Source organism: Mastigoproctus giganteus, chromosome 13 (assembly GCF_048544385.1).
Source record: "Mastigoproctus giganteus isolate SK-2022 chromosome 13, ASM4854438v1, whole genome shotgun sequence".
In the NCBI taxonomy this organism is placed as follows: domain Eukaryota; kingdom Metazoa; phylum Arthropoda; class Arachnida; order Uropygi; family Thelyphonidae; genus Mastigoproctus; species Mastigoproctus giganteus.
In genome coordinates, this window is record NC_143587.1 from 62,068,411 (window position 1) to 62,094,176 (window position 25,766).

Consider the following 25,766-nt stretch of genomic DNA (forward strand, 5'->3'; position numbering starts at 1 on the left):
ACAAGGGATGGAAGTCTATTCCACCAACCAACCACCCGCTGGCTAAAGGCAAATTTCCTCACATCTATCCTACATCTGTCTTTTCTCAATTTGAATTTATGCCGTCTCAGGTGATTATTCTGAACAAGAAGAAGAATCCCATCAGCATTGAGCATGCTCAAACCATTCAAGGCTTTATACACCTCTATCAGATCACCTAACTGGTGCCAAGTCCCCAGACACTGTAATTTGCAAAACTTAAGCCTTTCTTCGTAAGAGCACCCCTTTGTTCCATTCACTAATCTTGTTGCCCTTCTCTGTACTCGTTCCAGTATCTCTACATCCTTCTTGAAATGAGGCCTCCAGACCTGTATACAGTACTCTAGGTGTGGCCTGACCATTGCCTTATACAAGGGAATAATCACCTCCTTATCCCTGCTAGAAAAATTCCTATATATCATCGACAATACACCATGAGCTACTCTTGCAGCCTGTCTGCACTGCTCAGAAAACTTCATATCTGCCTGCACAACCACACCCAGGTTCCTTTCATTCTCTACCACTGTCAGTGTAGTGCCACAGAGTTGATACGTTGCTCTGGGGTTGCTGTTTCCCATATGTAGTACTTTACATTTGTCAATGTTAAACTTCATTTGCCACCTCTCAGCCCATCTGCTCAACCTTTCCAGATCCTGTTGCAGTAGCATAGTGTCAGTAGTGTCCTTGACAACCCTGCCAACCTTCGTATCGTCTGCAAACTTGGACATTAAGCTTGATATACCATCATCAATATCATTTATAAATACAGAAAACAATAATGGACCCAATACTGAACCCTGAGGGACTCCACTAATAACATTAGTCCACGATGAGCAGTGTCCATTGATTACCACTCTCTGTCTTCTCCCCCTCAACCACCACTTTATCCATAGCAGCAATTTGCCTCCAATGCCACAAATGAACTAGTAGTTGTTGGTGACTCTATTGTCAGGGAAACGGGAAACTTGCTTTGTAAAAAGGATAGGTGGAACAGGACCAGGGTATGTCTGCCAGGGGTAAAGGTTGATGACGTTGTAGAGCGGATATCATCTTTTAAGGGCACAAAAGGTGATATAGTTGTACACGTTGGCACTAATGATATTAAGAGTAGGAGACCGGCGGAATTACTTAACAAGTACAGGTCACTGTTGAAAAAAAGCTGTGAATTAGGGTTGAATTTGAAAGTGTCTGCAATTGTGCCCAGACACGATAGGAGGGAGTATATGATGAGAGCCCAGTCGATCAATTTGGCCCTGGAAAGATTGTGCAAGGCTCAAGGGGTAGAATTTTTTTCAGCCTGGTCTGTACTTGTTAACAGGAGAGACTGCTTCTACAGGGATGGGATACACTTAAATAGAAAGGATGCAAGAATGTTTGCTGATGCTATCGAGGCAGTGTTAGGTGGGTCGGAAAACTGCTAGATTGGGGGGATACAAGGTCTAATAGATTAACAGTAGCCACTAGCAGAGGTGAAAGTGATTCTTGCACTGCTTCTATTGGAATGAGCCACAGCCTGGAAAATAAGATGCAGGATATTTCAGAGACTGCTGGGAATCATTGGGGTACAAATAAACACATAGGTTGTATTAGGGTAGCTAAGAAAAAGAACAGGTGCATGTATACTTGCATGTACACCAATGTTAGGAGTTTAGTAAATAAATTTGATGAATTTGAGGTATTGCTCAAAACATCAAAGACAGATATTGTGGGGATTTCAGAGACGTGGTGTCACACAGATATAAGGAATGCAGAACTGGAATTTGGGGAGTACAATGTCTACAGAAAGGATAGACAGGATAGGAAGGGAGGAGGAGGTATGCTATTAGTTAAGAAATACATAAAATCCAAGGAAGTGAAGCCAGTCGACATTGCTGGACAGTGCAGTGTCGAGTCAGTTTGGTGTGACACAAGCATTGGGAGATCAAAATTCAGAGTAGGAGTGTGCTATAGGCCTAATGACCCTGATGAGTATAATAAGAAACTGTACGGGGAAATAGAGTGGGCCAGTAAATCAGAGAGTCTTATAATGGGGGATTTTAATTTCCCAGATATTGACTGGAATTTGGGGGCTGGTCACTCACACACTAGCAAGGCTTTTGTGGATTTATTGGATGATTGTTTTCTACATCAGCATGTTCGGGAGGCAACTAGAGGGAGTAATACTCTTGATTTGATTATCAGTAGTGATTCTTCATACATTAAGAATCTGCAGGTAAATGAACCACTAGGTGGCAATGATCACAGTGTGCTGAAGTGGGATTTACTCAAAGAGGTAACTACCATTAGAGGTAAAGGGAAGGGTTATTGCTTTTGTAAAGGCGACTACGATGGACTGAGACAGTATGTAAATTCTATACAGTGGGACCAACTGATGATGTTACCAACAGCAAATTCAAAATGGGAAGCATTCAAAGAACTTATCTTGGAAGCTACTAGGCTTTTCATACCAACTAAGAAATATTGTTCAAGGTTTAGGCCTAAGTGGATGTCAGATGAACTAATGAGACATATGGCAGAGAAGAATAATGCATGGGATACATACAAATTAACACATGACACAGAAGCAGTGTTGCCATTTTAGCGGTTTTCCCGCTAGATTTAGCGGAATTGCTTCAGGTTTAGCGGAAAAAAATATGAAATAGCGGATAGCGGATTTTTTAGCGGGAAGAGTATAAATGTTTAGCATTTTATATAATTTGGCAATCCAAATTACAATTTTATGTAATTTGGCAATGTAACATTTAAATTAAGAAATATTCATTTAAGAAATATTAAATTAATTGTTCAATTAATTATTTAATTAATAATAAAAATAATTCATAATTGAAATAGTAGGGATATCATATTTCATAGTTTTTTTTTTATAAAGCGAAGAATCGGTTTTATATTATTCTGGATTTCCCTGAGGAGAACCCCAACAATTTTACGTAGTTACGCTCGCGGTCAAACGACCTGATCATTGGGTCATAGCTTTAAATTGTTGGATCAAATCTAAAAATGTGGAAAAAATTCTAATGACGCCTTTTTTTGAAACCGCGAAGGAATGGCATTGGATAATTTTTCTTCGTCGTATTTGTTTGGCTTCCAAGAAATGCGATCCGAATTACCGACATCTCTTTCAACGTTTCTAATAACCACAGAGCAATAAGTAATAAGAGTAATAAGTAATAATTATTTCTAATAACCACAGTGTAATAATATCTTAGTATAGTCAGTCCTCGTATAGCACGATAGTTGTATTCCTAGAAACCCTCGTGCAATATAAACAACAGCCCCTATGGAAAAAATTGGGTTAGGTGCCGACCACCCAAGATTGAACACACATTTGTAACCAAAACATTACCAAACACAATAAATAATCGTAATAAAATACTTACGTATTTTATTACGATTATTACGTATTTTTTTATTACGTAAAGGTCGTAATAAAATACTGCTAATGCTTTTGCTTCTATCGTAAGCAAACTTGTTTTTTGTTTGATTTTCTATCCAAACAGATGACAGCCGTTCCATCTCTTCCAATTCTTTGTGTCTTAATCTAATAGATTTTAATTACACTTTTAGTTGTTCCTGCTATCAAAGTTGTTTTTATTTTCTCCGCATTCTTTGTAATTCTCGGCGTTGCCTCATTTAGGTCTGTAGCACGTGCAATATCACATGGTCTTTCATTTCGCTCAAAGCGTTTCACGATTTCAAACGTGAAATCTCTATCGATAGAGGCGGACTGGCCATAAACCTTACCTTACGGGATGGCGGACAAAAACAAAACGAAATATACCCAAAATTTTCGGAAGGAATGGTTAGCTTTTCCACAATTCAAAGACTGGTTAATAGAGATTCCAGGACATCCAACTAGAGCAAGATGTAAATATTGCAAGTCTGATTTTACTACTAAAATTTCAGACATTAAAAGTCATTTAAAAATTTTCAAACCTATTAAGTCAGCAGAACCATTTTCACCTAATAGATCAGGCAACCAATCTAAATTAAATTTTCCACCAAGAATTTACAAACAGCGGAAGCTGAAGCAAAGTTAAGTTTGTTTGTTTGTGCTCACTCGTCAATACTGGCAATAGACCACCTTGGTGAATTATGTAAGAATGCATTCCAAGATCAAACAGCCAAAACTTTAAAAATTCATCGAACAAAATGCAGCGGCATTATAAAATATATCCTACACCCCCACTTTCAGAAAGATTTATTGAAGTCAGTGCTCAATGGCTTTTCAAACTATAGTTTGTTACTAGATGAATCAAACGATATTAGTGTAACAAAACTATTAGGTATTGCAATTGTGTATTATGATGAGCAATTCGATAAAAGAGTTTCTACATTCTTAGCTCTTGTAGAATTAGATAAGTGTAACGCTGAAAATATTTCAAATTCAATTAAAATAACGCTGGGAAATTTTAAACTTACTTTAAATAATCTTGTGGGCATTGGGACAGATAATGCTAGCGTTATGATTGGAGTTAATAACAGCGTTTATACACATTTGAAGTCCGATGTACCGAACTTGATATTAATTAAATGCGTATGTCATTCTTTGCAATTAGCAGTATCTCATGCAACCCGCGAAACATTCCCTAGAAGTCTAGAATTCATGATAGCTGAAACTTATAATTGGTTTAGTAAATCCACCAGCCGACAAAATCAATTCAAATATTTATACAGTGCCATAAACGATGGTGCAGATCCGAAAAAGATAGTTCATTCGTGTCAAACAAGGTGGTTATCCATTGAAGTTGCTATAACAAGAATTTTAGAACAGTATATTGAATTAAAAGCCCATTTTGAAATAACTCGTTTGACTGACAAATGTTATACTGCAGAACTTCTTTATTCAATGTTTAAAGATGAAAGTAATTTAGCGTATCTTTTATTTTTAAAACCTATCTTATCTGAAGTACAAAGAGTAAACAAATCTTTTGAATCAAATACTGCCGATCCTACATTATTACTACATGATTTAAACACGCTATTGTCGATGATTGCCATTTTTACCAAATACACATATTGAAAGGATAGAAGAGGACATTAATAATTATTTAGACCCTAAGCCATACCAATTTGAAAGAAAAATAAATGAATTAATAATGAATAAACTTATCACAACAACAGATGAAATGGCAATAAGAGAGAGATGCCGTAATTTCTTGATTGGTTTGTATCAACAATTAAAACAACGCCTTCTAGACAACATAAAAGAATTAGAAAAAATATCATTAATCTCAGTTAACAATATACTAAAGCAAAAGTTTCTGTTAAATTTATTACAAAAACTTAAAATTGTCTGAAGTAGAAATTGAAAAAATGGAGCAACGGTATATAAACATTACTCTCGTTAAATGGGAAAACTTCAACAATACAATGAAGTTTTGAAATATCGATATGCAAGCGGTGAAAATCCATTTAAAGAAATTAGCGAATTTGCATTGGGTATTTTAATTTTGCCATTATCCAATGCAGATGTGGAAAGAATATTCAGCAACTTAAATCTAGTAAAAAACAAAACACGCAACAGAATGAGTGTTGGCATGGTTAATGCAATCTTATCAGTACGATACGGGCTCAAAAGAGTTGAAAAGTGTTGTAAAAATTATGTTTTACCTGAAGAATTGCTTCGCAAAATAGGTACACAAGAAGCATATGATGAGGCGGTATTGAATTTCGAAATTAATTTAGATTTTTAGATATTGATTTTATATTAAAAACAGAAAAATAAATAACTATTTATATGTACTATTTGTTTGTTTGTTTTTATTCACTACAAAGTACAAACAAATGAAAATTTAAAAAATTTGGCGGGTCAAGTGCTAAAAATAGCGGATTTTGAGTATGCGGCTAGCGGGAAATATTATTAAGAGTTGGCAACACTGCACAGAAGCCTATGATAGCTACAAGTTGATCTGTAACCAAGTTACAAAGGAGGTTAGGCAGGCGAAGGCAGATTATGAGAAATCTTTGGCAAGGGATGCAAAGAAAAACAGCAAAGAGTTCTTTACTTATGTAAACTCTAGAAGGAAGGGGATGAATCAGATTGGTCCACTTGATATCGATGGGTCAACTGTTGATGATCCTGCTCAGGTAGCTAACAAACTGAATGAATATTTTGCATCGATATTCACACATGAGTAGTTATTCAGTGAGGGGAATGCCAGAGGTGTATTCAACTCTGGCAGTAAGCTAGAGAATCTTGTAATAACTGAAAGTAAAGTGGAGGAGAAATTGTTGAATATAAATACAAGAAAGGCACCCGGGGTGGATGGGATCTATCCAGTTATATTAAAGGAGGCAGCAAAGGAAGTAAGCAAATCCTTAGCCATTATTATGAGAGCTTCCATGGATTCAGGGGAAGTACCCGTGGACTGGAGATGTGGAAATGTGACCCCAATTCACAAAGGAGGATCAAAGGGCAGCACAAGTAATTATAGACCTGTTAGTTTAACTTCTGTTCCTGAAAAATTAATGGAGGCACTGGTTAAAGAAGCACTGCAGGATCATCTAGACAAGACTTCAGTTATAGCTCAGACACAGCATGGTTTTGTTAAGGGGAAGTCTTGCCTGACCAATTTGATTGGATACTATGATGCAGTCACAAAAGAACTGGATGCAGGGAATAACTTTGATATTATATACTTGGATCTTAGAAAGGCTTCTGATACTGTTGCACATGAAAGACTGCTGCACAAATTGGAAGCAGTGTGGCAGTATTGCAGTATGGTCTGACCATTGCCTCATACAATGATATAATTATTTCTTTGTCCCTGCTGGCAAAGTTCCTGTTATATCATTGACTGAACTCCATGAGCTGTTCTAGCAGCCTGTTTACACTCTTCAGAGAACTTAATGTTAGATTGTATAATTACCACTGGGTCTGTTTTCTTATCAACTACTTTTAGTTTGCTGCTACCCAAATGGTGTGTACTCAGGATTACTGCTACCCAAATGTATGTTACCTTGCATTACTGCTACCCATATGTATGTTACCTTGCATTACTGCTACCCAAATGTATGTTACCTTGCATTACTGCTACTCAAATATATGTTACCTTGCATTCATCATCATCATCATCAGCCATTTTCAATCCACTGCAGAATGAAGGCCTCTCCAGCAACTTTCCAGTTCCTTCTGTTTTGAGCACTGGCCATCCACTTACTACCCAAAAACTATAAGTACACCATCGCTATTCTTCAGTTTCAGTATCATTTGTCTTTCTGTATTACTGCTCATGGCTGCTGATTTAAATCCTTTGTTTTCCCTTATTGCTTGTTCTACTTTTCTTGTGTTAAATCTTCTTATGTCCTCTCTGAGTCTCTTTCTAATGGCTTTGCATAACTCAGTATACTCAATTTTCTCCCTGTCAGTGTTTTTCTTGCTCTTCATTTGTTGTCTTAAGTTCATCATGACAAGTGTTTCTTGACTAATTTTTTCTTCTTTGAATTTCTTTTTCCCTATAGGTTTCTTGGGCTTTATCACTTTCAGAAAGTTGTAATATTCCTTGTCGATATCTTGGTCCTGAGCAGTCTGCAGAAGCTCAAACTTGTTCTTAAGTTCCAGTTCATACTGCTTTTTCTCCTCCTCTGTTATCTCAAAGACCTTTGTATTATTTACTCGAGTCAGTTTTTTCCTTTCCTTTCCTACATCTATATCAAGTGTACATCTTACCATTCTGTGATCACTTCCAACATTTACCTTATTCAGGATGGTAATATCATTCACAGTATATCTTCTGTTAGTGAGGATGAAGTCTATTTCATTAGTTGTTAATCCATTTGGACTCTTCCATGTCCACTTTCTGTTCACCCTTTTCTTGAAAAAAGTGTTCATTACTGACAGTCCTTGGGATTCTGCAAATTCCACAAGTCTTTCACCTCTTTTATTTCTTTCACCAATTCCAAAATTTCCTATAGTTCCTCTTTCTGCGCTGTTTTGCCTTTTTCCAACCTTAGCATTGAAGTCCCCTATAATAATAGTCTAGTGGGTTTTCTGCTCATCTAGAAGACTCTCAATTTCGGTGTACATTTCTTCAACCTCTTCATCATCATGGCTCGATGTTGGTGCATAAATCATTATAATCTTTAGCTTGTACCGCTTAGAAATCTTGAGTATTAGTCTTGACACCCTTGGTGATGTACTTTTGAATTCCAAAATGTTGTTTTTAAAATCTTTATGGACCAGAAACTCAACTCCACCTTTACTCCTTTCACTGTTTCCATTGGTGTACAGCAGATTTCCACTTGATAAACTTATAAGTGATTCATTTCTTCTTCTTGTTTCAGCCAAACCGATGATATTCTAATTCACATTTTCTAATTCCTTTTCCAGCTCTAATATCTTACGTTATAACAGGCCAAGTTCAGTTTTCGTGCATGGCAGCCTGGTCGTACCCAGAGATTCTTAGCACCCTCTGCTTCCACTCTGATCCTCTTGCTGCCGTAAGAGGGAGAGAGTGAAAGCTGCTGAGGACTGAGGGCCATTTGTATTGTCGTGCTGTCATATGCTGGAGGGTTTGGTCTTTTCCTCTTCACGCTGACCAGGCATCTTGAAGAGAACCCCTCTACACGTTCGTTGCCACCTAAGTGACGTCACAGGGCTTACCATCAAGAAGGTGTGCATGAGTGGATTTTAGGGAGGCAGGCCAACCGGACTTCTCCTAAATCTTCTGTAATAGAGAGATATTGAATCCATCAGTGTTTTAGGCTGAGTGTCTTATAACACACAGGATACCTGTCCCTCCTCTAGGCCCCTCGGGATACCTTGCACACAGGATACCTTGCATTACTCGCTATCCAAATGTATGTTACCTTGCAGCCCCAGGGGCTCACATGTGGTGAGTATGGGCTTGGCACACCCAGGATCCTTAGCTGGATATCATCATTCTTCTCTTTCTTGGTGATATCCTTCTACTTCCGACTCTTATTCTCTCTCTCTCTCTCTCTCTCTCTCTCTCTCTCTCTCACTCACTCACTCAGGGTAATTCTGAAATTTTTTTTGGCTGGTGCAGCGTAAGCCTCAGGCTTCCTTGCACCATATAGCTAATAATAATAAAATAATAATTTATCAAATGATTCATTAATTCAATATATTAATTTGTTAGTATATTAATACTATATGGTGTTACCAAAATTAAACTTTGCCTATTTCAAGACTCTCCTGTAGAGCAAATTGTTCCTCACTAGAATATTTAGAGAAAAGTTGATTCCTAATATATGGAAGATGGATGAAAATTAAAAAAAAAAAAAAAAAAAAAAAATTCCAAATACGTCCTTGGTGGTGCACGGTATAAAAGTCTATGCTGATTTTCAGTACTTTGAAATATTTAATCCAGTGTAGTTACTGTAGCAAGTGTAATTTGATGGCACTAACATTAAAAAAAATCAATCTTTGCTGACCAAGCTGAAAAAATGCAACAGTGTACAAGAAGCTTTAGAACTACCTTGCCAAATACTTATAATTAAATCAGGAAGAAGTGGTATGTTCACTGGCGATTTGAGTTTGACATTGTTGAGAGAAGTTTGTTAAAACCATTAATGAAGAATTTCAGTAGTGGAACAGCAACTTACCAGTTGCTTGATCTGGCCATGGGATAGACTAATGGATAATGCATATGGCAGTTGTAGTGCATGAGCATTGATTTGAGACAGTAGGTGGTTTTATTTACAAACAGTGATACAGTAAATGAGAAAAATTAAGATACTACCTATACAAAATTTATTGCATCCAACAGATCTTAAAGCAAATTTTGATTTAAAATTTTGGTTTCCAAAGTAGTAAATTAAGAATATTTACTTTTTCCTACCAAAATATATAATGAATTACATTTTATTTTATTTATATGTAGTAAACTCTGAATTGCCCATATGAAGATTGTCTGGTTATCACAGATTATTCATGCAAGATTTTTGTCTTTAATTTTCATCACCTGATGAAGGAAAGGATGGATGGAGGGAAGGAGAGATCATACTGTGATCTTTCCTGCCCTTCCTCCCTAAGCTCACTGTATGGCATTTCATGAGCTTATGAAAACCAACACTTAGAAAGTGGAGAATAGGAAAATTTTGCATTGATGGGAAGACCAGAATATGGCAACATGAGTCTATGCATCTATTCTGCCAAGGGTCAATGATGCAGGCTGGTGGTGATTGTGTAAAGGTGTGAGGAGTATTAATGTGGTGCACACCAGGCACTCTGATACCAGTGGAGCAGCATTTGGATGCCACAGGTTATGGAAATTGTTTCTGACTAGCTACATCTCTTCATGGCTCCAGTGTGTTATCTTGTTGGCTTCTTCTAGTAGGATAATGCATCATGTCCCAAGGCCAGAATTATACAGAACTGGTTCCAGGAACATGAAAGTGAGCTCAGCCTTTTGTGCAGTGGTCTTCCTAGTCAAATCTCAATCCAGTGAGTACCTGTGGGTTAAGGTTGAATGAACTTTTCCGAGTAGAGATCCACAACCATTCAGTTTGAAAAAAGTGGGGGTGTGGAAAGAAATTGAATCAACATGGACCAGCATTCCTGTGGCTTCACTTTGATACCTCATTGGGTTCATGCCACCATGACAAATCCCCATTGTTCTGAGAACTGAAGGGGAACCTGCTCACTGTTAGGTAGGTGTACCTAATAAAGTGGCTATTCGGTGTGTATATATGTTTTGACAGTCAAGAGAGCCTCGGTAGTATCACTCATTGCTTTGATGCATCAGGTCAGCTTTGTTTTGTTTAATTGAATCCATATCTGTTTCATATAATGATGCAATATAAGAATTCATCACCTTCTCTGGGATGAATGTTGGAGTATTTATATTGAAACTGACCCATGTATATCAGAAAAAAAGTGTATGCCTGCTGTTGCCAAGTATATTAATGTAATTCTAACAGTGACTGGCGAGTATTTCAGGTACAGTCAGTTCTGCTATAACGTGCATTTTCACAATGCGAATTTTCTCCAATGTGACTGATAAATTAGGGAACAATATGAGTATAACACGATTTTCGCTTGGCTCATGTGCAATTTCGTCTGCAAATAACACCACATGAACACAGAGCCCAGGATCAAGCTGAACATAGCGACCTGCGCAGCAATACATACAAGTTTATAAAGCTTAAAAAATGTCAAATGTATGAGAGCTATATTTCCCATTTACTGTACTGGTATTGGTCGGAGACATACTGTTGTCATTCACTGTATTCACAAAATAACACATGATATTGTAGGCTGACTTATGTTTTCAGGAGCTCACATTTTTCTGTTTGAACAGAAATTTTGTGAGATGTGATAGCATGAGCAGAGGAGTACATTTCTGGAGGTTACTACCATAAAAGAAAAAAAAAACAATTTGCAGTTCCCCGTATTGGACTTTTCAGTTAGTGCAATCTAATTATAAATGGGTAGTAAACTTGATCTTACTGCATTTTCAATAATACTGAAAGATGGAATTGTGTGGGTTTTTATGTTATTATTGTGAAATGTGTTTCCCCTTCCATAAAATCTTCGATTATATAAAAAACATAAATACATTTTCAGAACCTTCTCTTCACTCCTATTTTTTAGGCTTTATAAACTTGTCTCACTTGTACAATTTGTGTTTCCCGTGTTCGTCATTATTGATTGCTTATCTTTTTTGCTGTTTAAAATTTTACAATCTAAAAAAAAAAAGAAAATGTCAGTGAACAGAAATAACAATCAAGCAGACTTCATATCTTGTCAAGGTAAAGTACTGTATTTACTGTAATATTTATTTATTTATTAGAAATTTAAGATGTTTAAACCTATGTTAGCAATTTTATTGGGTTTCTAATTTTTTTAGTGTTTTACTTACCAGACTGAACATTTGTTTTTGAGTGCTCTGCCCCTATCCCTATTTTTCCTATAAGTCCTGTTGTTTTTAATGCATGAAATACCATAACGTGGAGATTTTTAGAACACATGTACCCCCTTATATATCAGAACTGACTGTATTTTAAATGTGTGAAAAAACATTTTACTAGTGTATTTTGTTAAAAGTATCAAATCTATAACTTAAAATGTTTACAAGATGTTCAAAAATCTCATTAGAATGTAACTAATGTGTTTTTATTTGTATGATTGTGTGTTTTTTGTTAGGATAGTTTTGGAATCAGCTTATTCTCTTCATGATCGTGCCTTTTTTAGTAATCTGGGATCAATCCTCCTTTATGCAGTTGTGGTAAGTTTGCATTCATTTTTTTGATATACTGAAGTAGGAAGAACAAATTATATTAAATAATGTGACACTTTAAGCTAACTAATGATATTAATATATCATTTTAATTTAATCCTGATAATTCAAATTATTGGTGAGAGAATTCAACATTCTTGCTGTATACTCACATTAGTAGAAATAATCTATCTGAAAAGATGAAAGAAATTTGAAAATAAACTGAAGCTAGTCTTTGGTCTCTGGATGGCTTCCTCTTCAGGTGGAAGGAGAAGCACACCACTCACTGTATATAAAGAAAACACTATGCAGAAAAACTTATAAAGTGGCAGCACTAGGTTTGGGTATGTAATGTTTTAACTGCTAGAAGAATTCAGTCTTGTTGTTATTTTTAAGGATGATAAACTATAAAATATCTGTGTAAATACACCATAGTGAACTCATAATGAAAAACTGCATAAGTAGTGTAAAGGCATCGATTTAATTGTATCTCATATTGTAACTACCTTTGCAACGGCGCCTCTGTAGCCAGGTGGGCAGGAGCGGCAGTGCGTAGCAAACGCTTCTTGATTAGACTGGGGTTCGATCCCGTCATCACCAAATACGGAGGATGCGGAAAGGTCAGGGACTGACCACCGCATATTCCCGCAGTAATATGGCCTTAGTTGCTAATGCTCCTAAAAACCAAAAATAACCAAAATAACCTTTGCAACAAGTTACCATGTATTGCACTACCTCAAATAAGTAACACTTCGCCAATAGAGAAGACTATTTTTACTTATTCTCAGTGGGCACCACCACCACCCAGATGGCACTGTTTAAATGCTTATTGGTCTATCCTTGGTGGGTGGGCAAGTACTCTGGTGTTGTAATCATGCCAATCCAGTTGTGAAGTTATTTCCATAATATGAGAGATGCCAAAAGGTGTGCAAAATAATACTTAAATAAAATATAAATGCTCAAGGCATAATATATTATGAGTTTAAAACCTTTTGGCATCTCTCATATGGTCACAGTAAACCATGATATCCTGCATCCTGTGCTCCTGTACAACTGGTTTGCAATGGATTGTGCTGTGTGGTGTTGGCCTGTAGGAGTATACAGTGGTCATCATTGGCCGACCACGCACATGAGATGATACTATGGGCGATACCCAACTCTGCAGCCACACTCCTCACACTTCAGTCTTCCTCGAGCTTCCCAAATATTCAACTCTGGGTAAAGTCATCCAGATGTTGTCTACTGGCCATTTTGTTGTCTGTAGCACTGTATGAAACCAAACGTCTGTAACAGCCGTGCTCACCATTCAGTAATTTGTACATAACTGCTGAACTGCTGCTTTTATCTGTTTATGTGAGCCCTCTCATCATGATTCAAATTTTTGCATGTGCACCAGCTTTCTACTGAACAGCCACAGTTATGCAAATCGCCACAGGCTGTTTCGTTTGATTTTGTGGTTGTAACCTTTAGAAATAATGTTGGTCCTTAAGTTTTGCACACCAGTGTATAAACATATATAGAAGAATAAGATTATAAATTAACAGCAATTAAATAGTTATATAAATAAATAATACATAAAGGAAGTTTATAAAGTGATAAAATAAGAATAGGATGGAGACTTTTAATATTAAATATTAGATGTAGGAAAATTATTTAAACAGATTATTCCAATTAATCATTAAAGCAGCCTATATCAATTTTAACAAGAGTTGGTCCATCAGCCCACTTTACATCTTATAAAGAGGGTCTTGGGTTGAGCATTTAACAGATCTTTAACAATGTTAGAGAAATTAAATCTCTGTGTTGTTCGTTGAGTTCAGTAAATTTTTCTCTTGTAATTCTTTACTAAAGAATTTCCTTGGCTGGAATATCATTTCCTGGGAAATGATATTCCCAGGAAATGAAGATATTCCCAGGAAATGATGATATTCCCAGGAAACCAAGGAAATAAAGAGAAACTATATTCGAAACACTTATTTATAAATTCAAAGGAAGTAATTTTATGTTAGTAAAATTGATTAAGACTTAAAAGAAATGGCACCCAGAGAAAATATATTTAAGGTTTAAGATTGAAATCCTCCTATTCCATACCACCGACCACCTTGTCTTGTCTTGTCTTCTCCATGGATTAGGCCATGGATTAGTCTGCCCATCTTTTCTTCAGTCTTCCTCTGTCTCTTTTTCCTTTTGCTCTATATAAAATAAATTTTCTGCTTATACTCCGGGACGACCAAACGGTCAGTGGAGTTTACAAGGTACACAGAATACAAGAAACAGCACCACATTCAGCAGTCACGGGCTTGAACCCCGGTCACTCAAGGCACATGTACTTATGCACCTGCGCGCCTGACCACTAGGCTACGGCGGCCTAGTGGTCAGGCGCACCATATGTGTAAGCTAATTTAGGTGTAAGCCATATGTGGCCATATGTGTAAGCTAATTTAGGGTATCTATTGTCTTCCATTCTTTCTACATGTTCTTTCCATCTTTGTCTATATTCTATAATTTTTGCATTAATTGAGTAAATCTTTAATTCTTTTCTAATATTTACATTTGGTATTTTATCTAATTTTGTACTCCTTTAACATATCTTAAAAATTTCATTTCTGCAGCTTGTATTCTATTAACGTCTCTTTATTTCGGTATCCATGTTTCAGAACTGTAAAGAAGTGTTGGTATTGCCATTACTTTGTAAAATTTCAATTGTGTTTCTTTCCTTGTTTTCTTAGCCAGAGTTCTTTTTTTTGTTCCACATATATTTCGAAATTTCGCCAATTTCTAGTTCATATCTTCTTTGACAACATATGTTATATCACATCCTAGATATTTAAAATGTTTTACTTGTTCTAATATTTTATTGTCTATAACTATTTTTGTTCTCACCATATTTTTTTCTTTAAAAGCCATTGTTCTAGTTTTCATTGTTGATATTTTAACTTTATATTCTTCTGTTATTTGGTTTAATTTAAATACTGCTCTTTGTAAATTATCTTCACTATCTTGAATAATTACTTGATCATCTGCAAATAACAGTGTATTAATCCTATTCTTTATATTTAAATATATCCCTGTATTAATTTCCTCTTTCCATTTACATATCATATCCTTGATATATATGTTAAACAATGTTGGTGACAAGCTACATCTCTGTCTAACTCCTTGATTTATTATACTTTCTTCTGTTAATTTAGCATTAGCATTAGTAGAGGCATATGATGCAAGAAAACGAGCTTATGCAGCATCAACCAAAAAAAAACCAAAAAAAAAACCACTCCCATTTCACCCATCCGTTCGTTCGAAATACCTGTCCAGCTGAGCCTTAAATTTATTTAGGCTATCAACTTTCGCAACAAGGGATGGAAGTCTGTTCCACCAACCAACTACCTGTTGGCTAAAGGCAAATTTCCGCACATCTATCCTACATCTGTCTTTCCTCAATCTGAATTTATGCCCTCTCAGGTGATTATTCTGAGCAAGAGGAAGAATCTCATTGGCATTGAGCATGCTCAAACCATTCAAGGCTTTATACACCTCTATCGAATCACCTCGCCGGTGCCTAGTCTCCGGACACTGTAATTGGCAAAACTTAAGCCTTTCTTCGTAAGAGCAACCTTTGTTCCATTCACTAATCTTGCTGCCCTTCTCTGTACTCGTTCCAGCAGCTCTACATCCTTCTTGAAATGAGGCCTCCAGACCTGTATACAGTACTCAAGGTGTGGCCTGACCATTGCCTTATACAAGGGAATAATCACCTCCTTATCCCTGCTAGAAGAATTCCTGTATATCATTGACAAGACACCATGAGCTACTCTTGCAGCCCGTCTGCACTGCTCAGACAACTTCATATCTGCCTGCACAATTACCCCCAGGTCCTTTTCATTCTCTACCACTGTCAGTGTAGTACCACAGAGTTGATACATTGCTCTGGGGTTGCTGTTTCCCATATGTAGTACTTTACATTTGTCAATGTTAAACTTCATTTGCCACCTCTCAGCCCATCTGCTCAACCTTTCCAGATCCTGTTGCAGCAGCATAGCATCAGTAGTGTCCTTAACAACCCTGCCAACCTTTGTATCATCTGCAAACTTGGACATTAAGCATGATATACCATCATCAATATCATTTATAAATACAGAAAACAATAATGGAACCAACACAGAACCCTGAGGGACTCCACTAATAACATTAGTCCATGATGAGCAGTGTCCATTGATTACCACTCTCTGTCTTCTCCCACTCAACCATCCCTTTATCCACAGCAGCAATTTGCCTCCAATGCCACACTGCTCCAATTTGTGCAGCAGTCTTCCATGTGCATCAGTATCAAAAGCCTTTCTAAGATCCAAATATATAATATCAAAGTTATTCCCTGCATGCAGTTCTTTTGTGACTGCATCATAGTATCCAATCAAATTGGTCAGGCAAGACTTTTCCTTAACAAAACCATGCTGTGTACAAGCTATAACTGAGGTCTTGTCTATTACCTGTATCTATTACTATTTTTCTTCCTTGATATAAACTCTGCATTATTTTTATAAGATGCTTTGGGTATCCTTTATTACGCAATATGGCCCATAGTTTTCGTCTGTTTACTCAATCAAATGCTTTTTCATAATCTATGAAAGCTAAATGTGTTTCTAAATTAAACTTTTTTCCTTTTTCTATTATTTGTTTTAATACAAATATATTATCTGTACATGATCTTCCTTTTCTGAATCCTGCCTGTTCTATTAATATTTCATCAGAGATAATTTTAATCTAGTGTTTATTATTTTGCTACACATTTTATGTACTATATTTAATATGCTAATCCCTCTATAATTCTTTGTATCATTTCTATTTCCTTTTTTAAATATTGAAATAATTTTTGCTATCTTCCATTTCTCTGGTATTTTATATTATTCCCAACATTTATTAAATACATTTAATATCCTATCTTTTAAAAAACTTCCTCCATACTTTTTCTCCAAATGCATTTGTTCTCTCTCCGATGTTTTACTTATTTCATCTTTAAGCCTTTTTTCATATAAATTTTGTATACTTTCTTCTTGAAGTATTAGCATTAGCATTAGTAGAGGCATATGATGCAAGAAAGCAAGCTTATTCAGCATCAGCCAAAAAAAAAAAAAAAAAAAAAACACACACCACTCCCATTTCACCCCTCCGTTCGTTCGAAATATCTGTCCAGTTGAGCTTTAAATTTGCTTAGGCTATCAACTTCAACAACAAGTGATGGAAGTCGGTTCCACCAACCAACCACCCGCTGGCCAAAGGCAAATTTCTGCACATCTATCCGACATCCGTCCTTCCTCAATTTGAATTTATGCCCTCTAAGGTGATTATTCTGAGCAAGATGAAGAATCCCATTGGCATTGAGCATGCTCAAACCATTCAAAGCCTTATACACCTCTATCAGATCACCTCGCCGGTGCCTAGTCTCCAGACTCTGTAATTTGCAAAACTTAAGCCTTTCTTCGTAAGAGCAACCCTTTGTTCCATTCACTAATCTTGTTGCCCTTCTCTGTACCCGTTCCAGCAGCTCTACATCCTTCTTGAAGTGAGGCCTCCAGACCTGTATACAGTACTCAAGGTGTGGCCTAACCATTGCCTTATACAAGGGAATAATCACCTCCTTATCCCTGCTAGAAAAATTCCTGTAAATCATTGACAAGACACCATGAGCTACTCTTGCAGCTCGTCTGCACTGCTCAGAGAACTTCATATCTGCCTGCACAATTACCCCCAGGTCCTTTTCATTCTCCACCACTGTCAGTGTAGATATACTTTGTAGCCTAACTCCTCCTTCCTCTGTTTAATAGCTTTTCTCTTTCATTTAGCCCATAACTCTATTTTTGAAGCCACTGAAAAATGATCTGAATTAATATCATAATCTCTAAACACCTTAGTATTCTGACATTGTTTTGCTCATTTTTGATTTACTATTACATTGTCTATTATTGATTGTGTACCTCTTGCCGACCATGTATATTTATGTATATCATGTTTTCTAAAAAATGTATTTGTTATCTTTAAATTATTAAATGTTGTAAAATCTCTTAATTTATATCCATTTAAATTTACTTTATTTTTTCCATAACATCCCATAATATTTTTTATTGGCTTATTCCCTACCCGAGCATTATAATCTCCCAAAATAATTACATGGTCCTTTTTTACATTCTTATCTAGTTCTTTTTGTAACTCTAAATAAAATTTATCTGTTTCTTCCTCTTTTCCATCTTCTGGAGCGTAGATTCCAATTATACATAAATGACCTCTGTCTAATTTAAATCTTACTGTTATTATTCTATTATTTATAAATGTGTAGCTCTGTATTTTGGTTTTCCATTTCCTGATCTATTAATATTACTACCCCTCCACTGGCTCTTTCCTTTTGATCTACTCCACTGTATATCTTTGTATAAGAATCATAATCTTTCGTACCTTTTAATTTTTTCTTTGTTTCTGTTATGACTGCTATATTTACTTTCTTCTGTTTTAAGTGTTTAAGTAGTTCGACTTCTTTATATCCTAATCCTCCTCTTATGTTCCATGTTACAATATTTAAAATGTCCGTTATTCCTTTTCGTTTCCTTTTCCTAGTCTGAGTCGCATCCCTTTGTCCGTCTGTTTTTCTCTTTGAGCTTTATGAGTTTTTATTTTTTTTACATGGGGAGGGAATCAGCCTTCTGCACAACCCCCAACCTGGAGGACCAGTATGTTACTCTTTGTCTGATCCCTACCCTTTGACCTGTCTGGTTAGGGTGGTCCTACCAGTAATCTAGCTACCACCAGTATAGCTCTCTGGGTCATCGGGATATTCAAGCCTCCCCACTGCGACAAGGTGGTAACATTTCGGGGAGGAGGTTTACTTTAAAAATTTAAATAATTTTTATTTTTTAAAGGTTTATTTTAAAAAATAAAAATTATTTCACAAACCACCTCCAAAAGGAATTTTAAGATATAATTGCTTAAAGGTCTCATATTGTTTCATGCATTTCATCAATTTTTAAATGTCTCATATTACATGGAATGGTTTCTGGAATGATTCCAAGGCATAGAGAATAGAAATATTTTTAAAATTACCTTGGGAAGGAATTTCAAGATCCAATTCAACGAAAATGAGGCATAGAATACCTTCTCATTCCTCGCTTTCCATCCCCAGTCCTCTCCCACTCCTTTGAGCGGTAGCCAATAAGCAATCATTATTGTATCATTACTTTCTGATCATGTTTTTTACATAAAAGACTAAATTTTGGGGCCCCCTCTGGGGTCCATGCTAAATGGCCCTTCTGGGCCTGAAGATTGGTTATAAATAGTGTTCAACTCTTGATTTGGTATTGAGATATCAAAGACTACTTTGCATATGTGATAAAATGAGAAAAACATCTAAGAAGAGGAAAAAATATAGCTGAGAACAGAAAGGGAGATACAAATCCACCTTGTGGAGTACTGATCTTCACTACACAAGTATATGATTTTATGATCATTGACTCTATACATGATGGATTTTAGAAACTGGAGGAGTGGACCTAATATTGAAAAGTAGTCTTTGGATGTGATTAACATTGGACTTCAGATTTCATCAAAATCTGTAACAAGTCAACAAAAAAAAAAGAGTGAAGAAAAAAAGTCTATTGTTCCAGGCTTACAAGGTTCAGTACATAAGATACTCAGCAAGAGGAAATGGAACAGGTAAGAAGTCTGTAATAAATGGTAGGAGGCTTATATATGAAATATTAGTGTTTTTAGAGTAGTTTTCTTCAAGACTTTTTAATAATGAAGAGTTATCCATAAGCTGGAAGCTTTTAATGTCAGAGAGCAACTGAATTTTGGGACCTAGAATGACTCTTGAAACTGTAATTTGTTTTGGGAGCTATAACTTTTGGAGAGTTTTGAATTGAATATAACTAACAGAGTGGCTCACAAATAAAAGCTTGTAATTTGAATATTCATTTAACATATTTTAGATAGTTTTATTAACAATGCAATAAAACTTGTATAAAAACAATTTTCCAATATAGACTGGATCAATATATTATTAAGTTAGCTCATTGGCTTAATCAGTTAACCAGAGTAACATAATTTTTTCATGTAATCTCTTAAAAGATGCATTTTTGTTTAAAAAAATATTATTAAATATTTCTTGTTAACTTACTAATTTTTTTTTCCTTTCAAGGGAACACTAATCAACTGCTTCACAATAGGTAAGATGCAATCCTTTCTAAAATTTATGCATGTATTAAAAATTTAATAATAATGCTCTTTGGTTCATTTTTTAGTGCAGCACATTTGCAAAATGCACAGTTTGGTTAATTGCATCCTCTGAGATACATTTAACCAGATTTTGCTGATACACAAGGTGTTGCATGACTGTCGTAACTTTGGGAGGTGATTCCCAAAGTCATTCTAGGTGAAATATGCTAAATCAATGTGGGTTATATTTTCAACTACTGTTACTGATTTATGGATACTTGAAGCAGTTTGCTATTGAAAAAAAAAAAAATAATAAAAGGTTTTATTGAGAATAGAACCACATGGGGAGGAAAACCCACATTGTTTTTAATACCCCCATACTGGATATTCAGCTCAACAATAAACTTGGCAATCAGCCACTTTCTCATATATAACTTGTTAAATATTAATAAACACTTGTTGATTTGGAATTCTTCAATGTGGGGATCATTGCCAATATTCCTTAACAGCACTTTGGGGTATATTCACAGTTTTTTCAGTTGTAGCACATCACAACCTACATGCTAACTTGTGTGCTTGTGCATGATGCCTTACATAAAATATCCATGCCTCCTGTATGTCTAGGCATCAATGCTATATTTTAGGTTTCTAGTTATAGTTCTGTAACTGTTAAGAATCAGACCACGTTGACATAACATTTTTCACTTGGAATGATCTCAGGAACCACCCATTGAACTTATGTTATAAACTTATGATTGGGATACATGTCAGTACACGGTGTGCGGGGTGCTGTATATGTGGATTACCACAGTCATGCAGCCATCCATAAGTCACTAATCACCCTAAATAATTCCAGAAGCTATGTAGCATATTGTAAAGTCCACTTTTCTTTGACTGTAGACCATTTAAAAGCTGTACTTTGGAGTGATGCATCATGGTACATTGTCTGCCAGTCTGACAGTCATGCCTAAGTATGGGGGATGCCTGGGAAAGTTATCTGCTGGGCTGTATTGTCCCGACAATGAATTTTTGTGCAGGCAGCAGCATAATTGTCTGGGGCTGTTTTTCATGGATCAAACCACAAATACTGAGGCATATCTAGACCTCATAGACAATAATTCATTACCTATGTTGGGGCAGCACTGCAAAGAAGGCCATTTCTATATCAGCAGGATAATGCTTCATGTCATACTGATTATATTGTGATGGACTGGTTTGAGGACGTGAGCATCAAAAAGTTGAACTGGTCAGCACAGAGCCCTAACCTTAATTCTATAGAGAACCTCTGGGATGAATTGGATTGTTGAATGTATGTGAGGAGAGACTGCCCAAAAAGCAGAGTTATACTTTTTGTTGCTTTAAAGGCTGCATGTTGGAAAATATCAGAGGAGCTGCAAGGTTGAAGAATTTTGAACTTCTGGGAATGGATAGGTTTTTGAAAAATTTTGCTCTATTATTGACCTAATTAACATATTAAATCATATTCGGTAAATATCTTTATAGTCCTAGTCATGTTCTTTATTTTATTTTTAAATTTTTCAAGAGATTTTGTAAGTTATGACTTAATATACATAGAACCTTTGTATCGGTGATATGGTGCGAGTTTTGTATCTTGTAACTTACACTGTAGTGCATAGTAGAGGAATTCTAGTGTTTTAATTGTGGTAAATAGGTGTCTATCTTGAAAGGTCGAATCACGTAGGTTTATATTAATTAGATAATTTTATTAGTTATTACAGTTAACTTATAACTTTACAAATGTAATGGTATAGCATGATACATGAAATGCAAACTGGATAGTGTAATACACATAACATAAACTCAAAAGCATAATATGTATTATTGCTGCATAACTGGTGACTAGGGGTTCACCAGTTATGCAGAAATGTTATATTAATATATTAATACTAATATACTGAAATGCAATGTTATTGCATTTCAGTATATTAGTTTAATGTAGTATTCTCAATTATATTGAATTTAAATGGAAATCATGCCCCAGACTAGAGCAGCAAACCAAGGAGCTCATAGTAGTGGGAGTGTTATGGCTTGAGAGAGAACTGAAGGGACAATTCTTCTATGAATCGCAGCCTAACAAAATGTGCTACTTATGCAATGTTTGCAGATCTTTTTGGAATAAGACATGATACAGTCAAGGGGATGTCTCTGTGTGTGTTTGGTGTTATTTGTTTTTTTTTAGGAGCATTAGCAACTAAGGCCATATTGCTCCGGGGATATGCGGTGGTCCTTCTCTGACCTTTCCGCATCCTCCGTATTTGGTGGTCACGGGCTCGAATGCTGGTTTAATCAAGAAGCGTGTGCTTCGCACTATTGCTCCTGCCCACCTGGCTACGGAGGTGCCATGTGTTTGGTGTAGATAACTTACTGTTCTGATGGGCTTTTATGAGAGCTTGAGTAGGGTGGATGCCCTCATAGGAATTCAGATTGGGGGCCGATTAAGCTCTCAACTGCCCAACTCAATGCTAGAGTTCACACTTGTACATCAGGCAACACGGTGGCAGTCCCCCAAGGCAGAATGTACTGTTTCCAGAGGAAGTAGTTATTGTCAGTAACTCTATTGTGCAAGAAGGATAGGTGGAATAGAACTAGTGTATGTCTGCCAGGGTCAAAAGTATATGACATTGTAGAGCAAATATCATCTTTTAACAGCACAAAAAAGTGATATTGTTGAACACATTGGCACTATTGACATTAAGAAAAGGAGATCTGTGGACTTCCTTAACAAATACAGGACAATGTTGAGAAAAGGTTGCAAATTAGAATTAAATTTGAAAGTGTCTGCAGTTCTGCCCAGACATGATAGGAGGAATATGTGATGAGAGCCTTGTCAATCAGTTCAGCCCTGGAGAGATTGGGCAAGGCTCATTGGGGTAGAATTTTTCTCAGCATGGTTTGTGCTTATTAATAGGAGATTGCTTCTACAGGTATGGAATACACTTAAATAGAAAGGGTGCATGAATGTTTGCTGATGCTATCGAGGCAGTGTTAACTGTTCGGGAAACTGCTAGCTTGGTGGGGGGATACGCAGACTCATAGATTAACAATAACCACAGGCAGAGGTGAAAATGGTTCTTGCGCTGCTTCTATTGGAATATGCAGCAGCCTGAAAAGTAAGGTGTTGGGGATTTCAAGCAATGCTGTGAGTTATCATGAAAAAAGTAAATATATAGGCTGTGTTAGGATAAATAAGAGTAAGAATAGTTGCATGTACACTGCTGTTAGTAGCATTGTAAATAAATTTGATGAATTTGAAGTGCTGGCCAAGCAGCACTGGACCAAGGTATTTCTGTGCCCCAGGAAGAAAGATTTTTCTGCACCCTTTTACTAAGGTTATATGTATTTCTTGCCTCATTGTTCTTCTGTTTTTGGTTTCCCTTAAAGAATGGTGCCTCGGGCAAGAGCCCTACTAGCTCATACCTTAATCCAGTACCGTGGCCAAGTCATCATTGTGGGGATATCAGAGATGTGGTGCTCCTCAGATATAAGGAATGTGGAATTTGAATGTGGGGAGAACAATGTGTACAGAAAGGACAGACAGTAGAGTGGAGGAGGGGTAATGCTCTTAGTTAAGAAGCACAAAATCTAAGGCAGTGCATTTAGTTGACATGGGTGGTCAGTGCAGTGTTGAGTTAGTTTGATGTGAGATAAGCACTGGAAAAGCAAAAAAAGAGAGGAGGAGTGTGTTATAGGCCTAATGACTCTGATGAGTACAAAGAATAACTGTACAGAGAAATGGAGTGGGCTAGTAAGTCAAATTGACTTAAAATGGGGGATTTAACTTTCCAGATATTAACTGGAACTTGTGGGTTGGTTACTCACATTCTAGTAAGACTTTTGTGGATTTATTGGATAACTGTTTTTTACAGTGACATGTTAGAGAGACAAGAGAGAGTAATACTTTTAATCTGATTATCAGCAGTGATTTTTCATGCATTAAGAATCTGCAGGTAAAAGAACCATTAGGTGGTAGTGATCACAGTTTATTGATGAAGGAGTTACTTAAAGATGTAACTGCTATCAAGAGTAAAGGGAAGGGTTTTTGCTTTTGTAAAGGTGACTGTAGTGGTCTCAGACAGTTTTTAAATTCTGTACAGTGGAACCAACTGATGATGTTATCATCAGCAAATTCTAAATTGGAAGCATTGATGGAAATGATCATAGAAGCTACTAGGCTTTTCATACCGAAAAAAACAAATACTGTTCAAATCTTAGACCTAAATGGATGTCAAATGAACTAATAAGATTTGTGGCAAAGAAGAAAAATGCATAGGATGCATATGAATTATCAAGTGATACAAAAGCCTAAAGTAGATATAAACTAGTCTGTAATCAAGTCACAATGGGAGTTCGGTAATCTAAGACAGAGTACGAGAAACCTTTGGCAAAGAAAAACAGACAGTAAAGACTTCTTTACTTACGTAAACATTAGGAGGAAGGGGATGAATCATATTCAACCACTTGATGTTGATGTTTCAAATATTGATGATCATTTTCAGGTTGAAGTTTCTGCAAATTGAATAAGTATTTTGCATCTACATTCACATGTGAGCAATTCTTTAGAGAAGTGGATGCCACAAGTTTATCAAACTCTAACAGGGAGCTAAATAATTTTGTAATAACTGAGAAGAAAGTGGAAGAGAAATTGTTGGAGTTAAACATAAGAAAGACACTTGGGGTGGATGGGATGTAGCCAGTTATATTAAGGGAGGCAGCAAAAGAGGTAAACAAAACCTTAGCCATAATTGTGAGGGCATCCTTGGATTCAGGGGAAGTCTGCATGGACTGGAGGTGTGTGAGTGTATACCCATTTCACAAAGGTGAATCAAAGGGTGACAGGAGTAATTACAGAACTGTTAGTTTAACTTCTGTTTTATAGGGAAAATAATGGAGTCACTGGTTAAAGAAGTAATGCAGGACCATTGAGATAGGAGTTTGGCTATACTTTAGTCACAGCATAGATTTGTCAAGGAGTGACCAATTTGATTGTTTAATATGATCCAGTAACAAAGGAACTGGATGCAAAACATAATTTTTATATCACATACTTGGATTTCAGGAAAGCTTTTGATATTGTTGTTCATAAAAGACTGCTGTACAAATTCGAGCAGTGTGGCATTAAGAGCAAGTTATTGCTATAGATAAAGGGATGGTTGATTGGTAGAAGACAGAGTTGTTTTTAATGGACATTGCTCATCGTGGTCTAATGTTATCAGTGGAGTTCACAGGTTTTGAAGCTGGGTTCATTGTTGTTTTCTGTATTTATTAATGCCATTAATGAAGGATTAACAACCCCAAGTTTACAAAGGTTAGCAGGGTGGTTAATGACCGAAATGATGGTATGCTACTGCA

At 36.3% G+C, this 25,766-nt stretch overlaps 1 protein-coding gene across 4 annotated transcripts in view; it reads left to right on the forward strand.

Moving 5' to 3' along the window:
* Positions 1 to 25,766, forward strand: part of LOC150076113 (Na(+)/H(+) exchanger beta-like) — a 493,086-nt gene that overhangs the window by 313,579 nt on the left and 153,741 nt on the right. For 3 of the 4 annotated variants that reach the window (XM_090387862.1, XM_090387861.1, XM_090387863.1), the window contains 2 exons: positions 12,128 to 12,209; positions 20,380 to 20,407. In XM_090387862.1, the coding sequence (XP_090243988.1) occupies positions 12,128 to 12,209; positions 20,380 to 20,407 (110 nt within the window). The remainder of the gene's footprint in view (positions 1 to 12,127; positions 12,210 to 20,379; positions 20,408 to 25,766) is intronic. The other variant, XM_090387864.1, reaches the window with a different exon arrangement.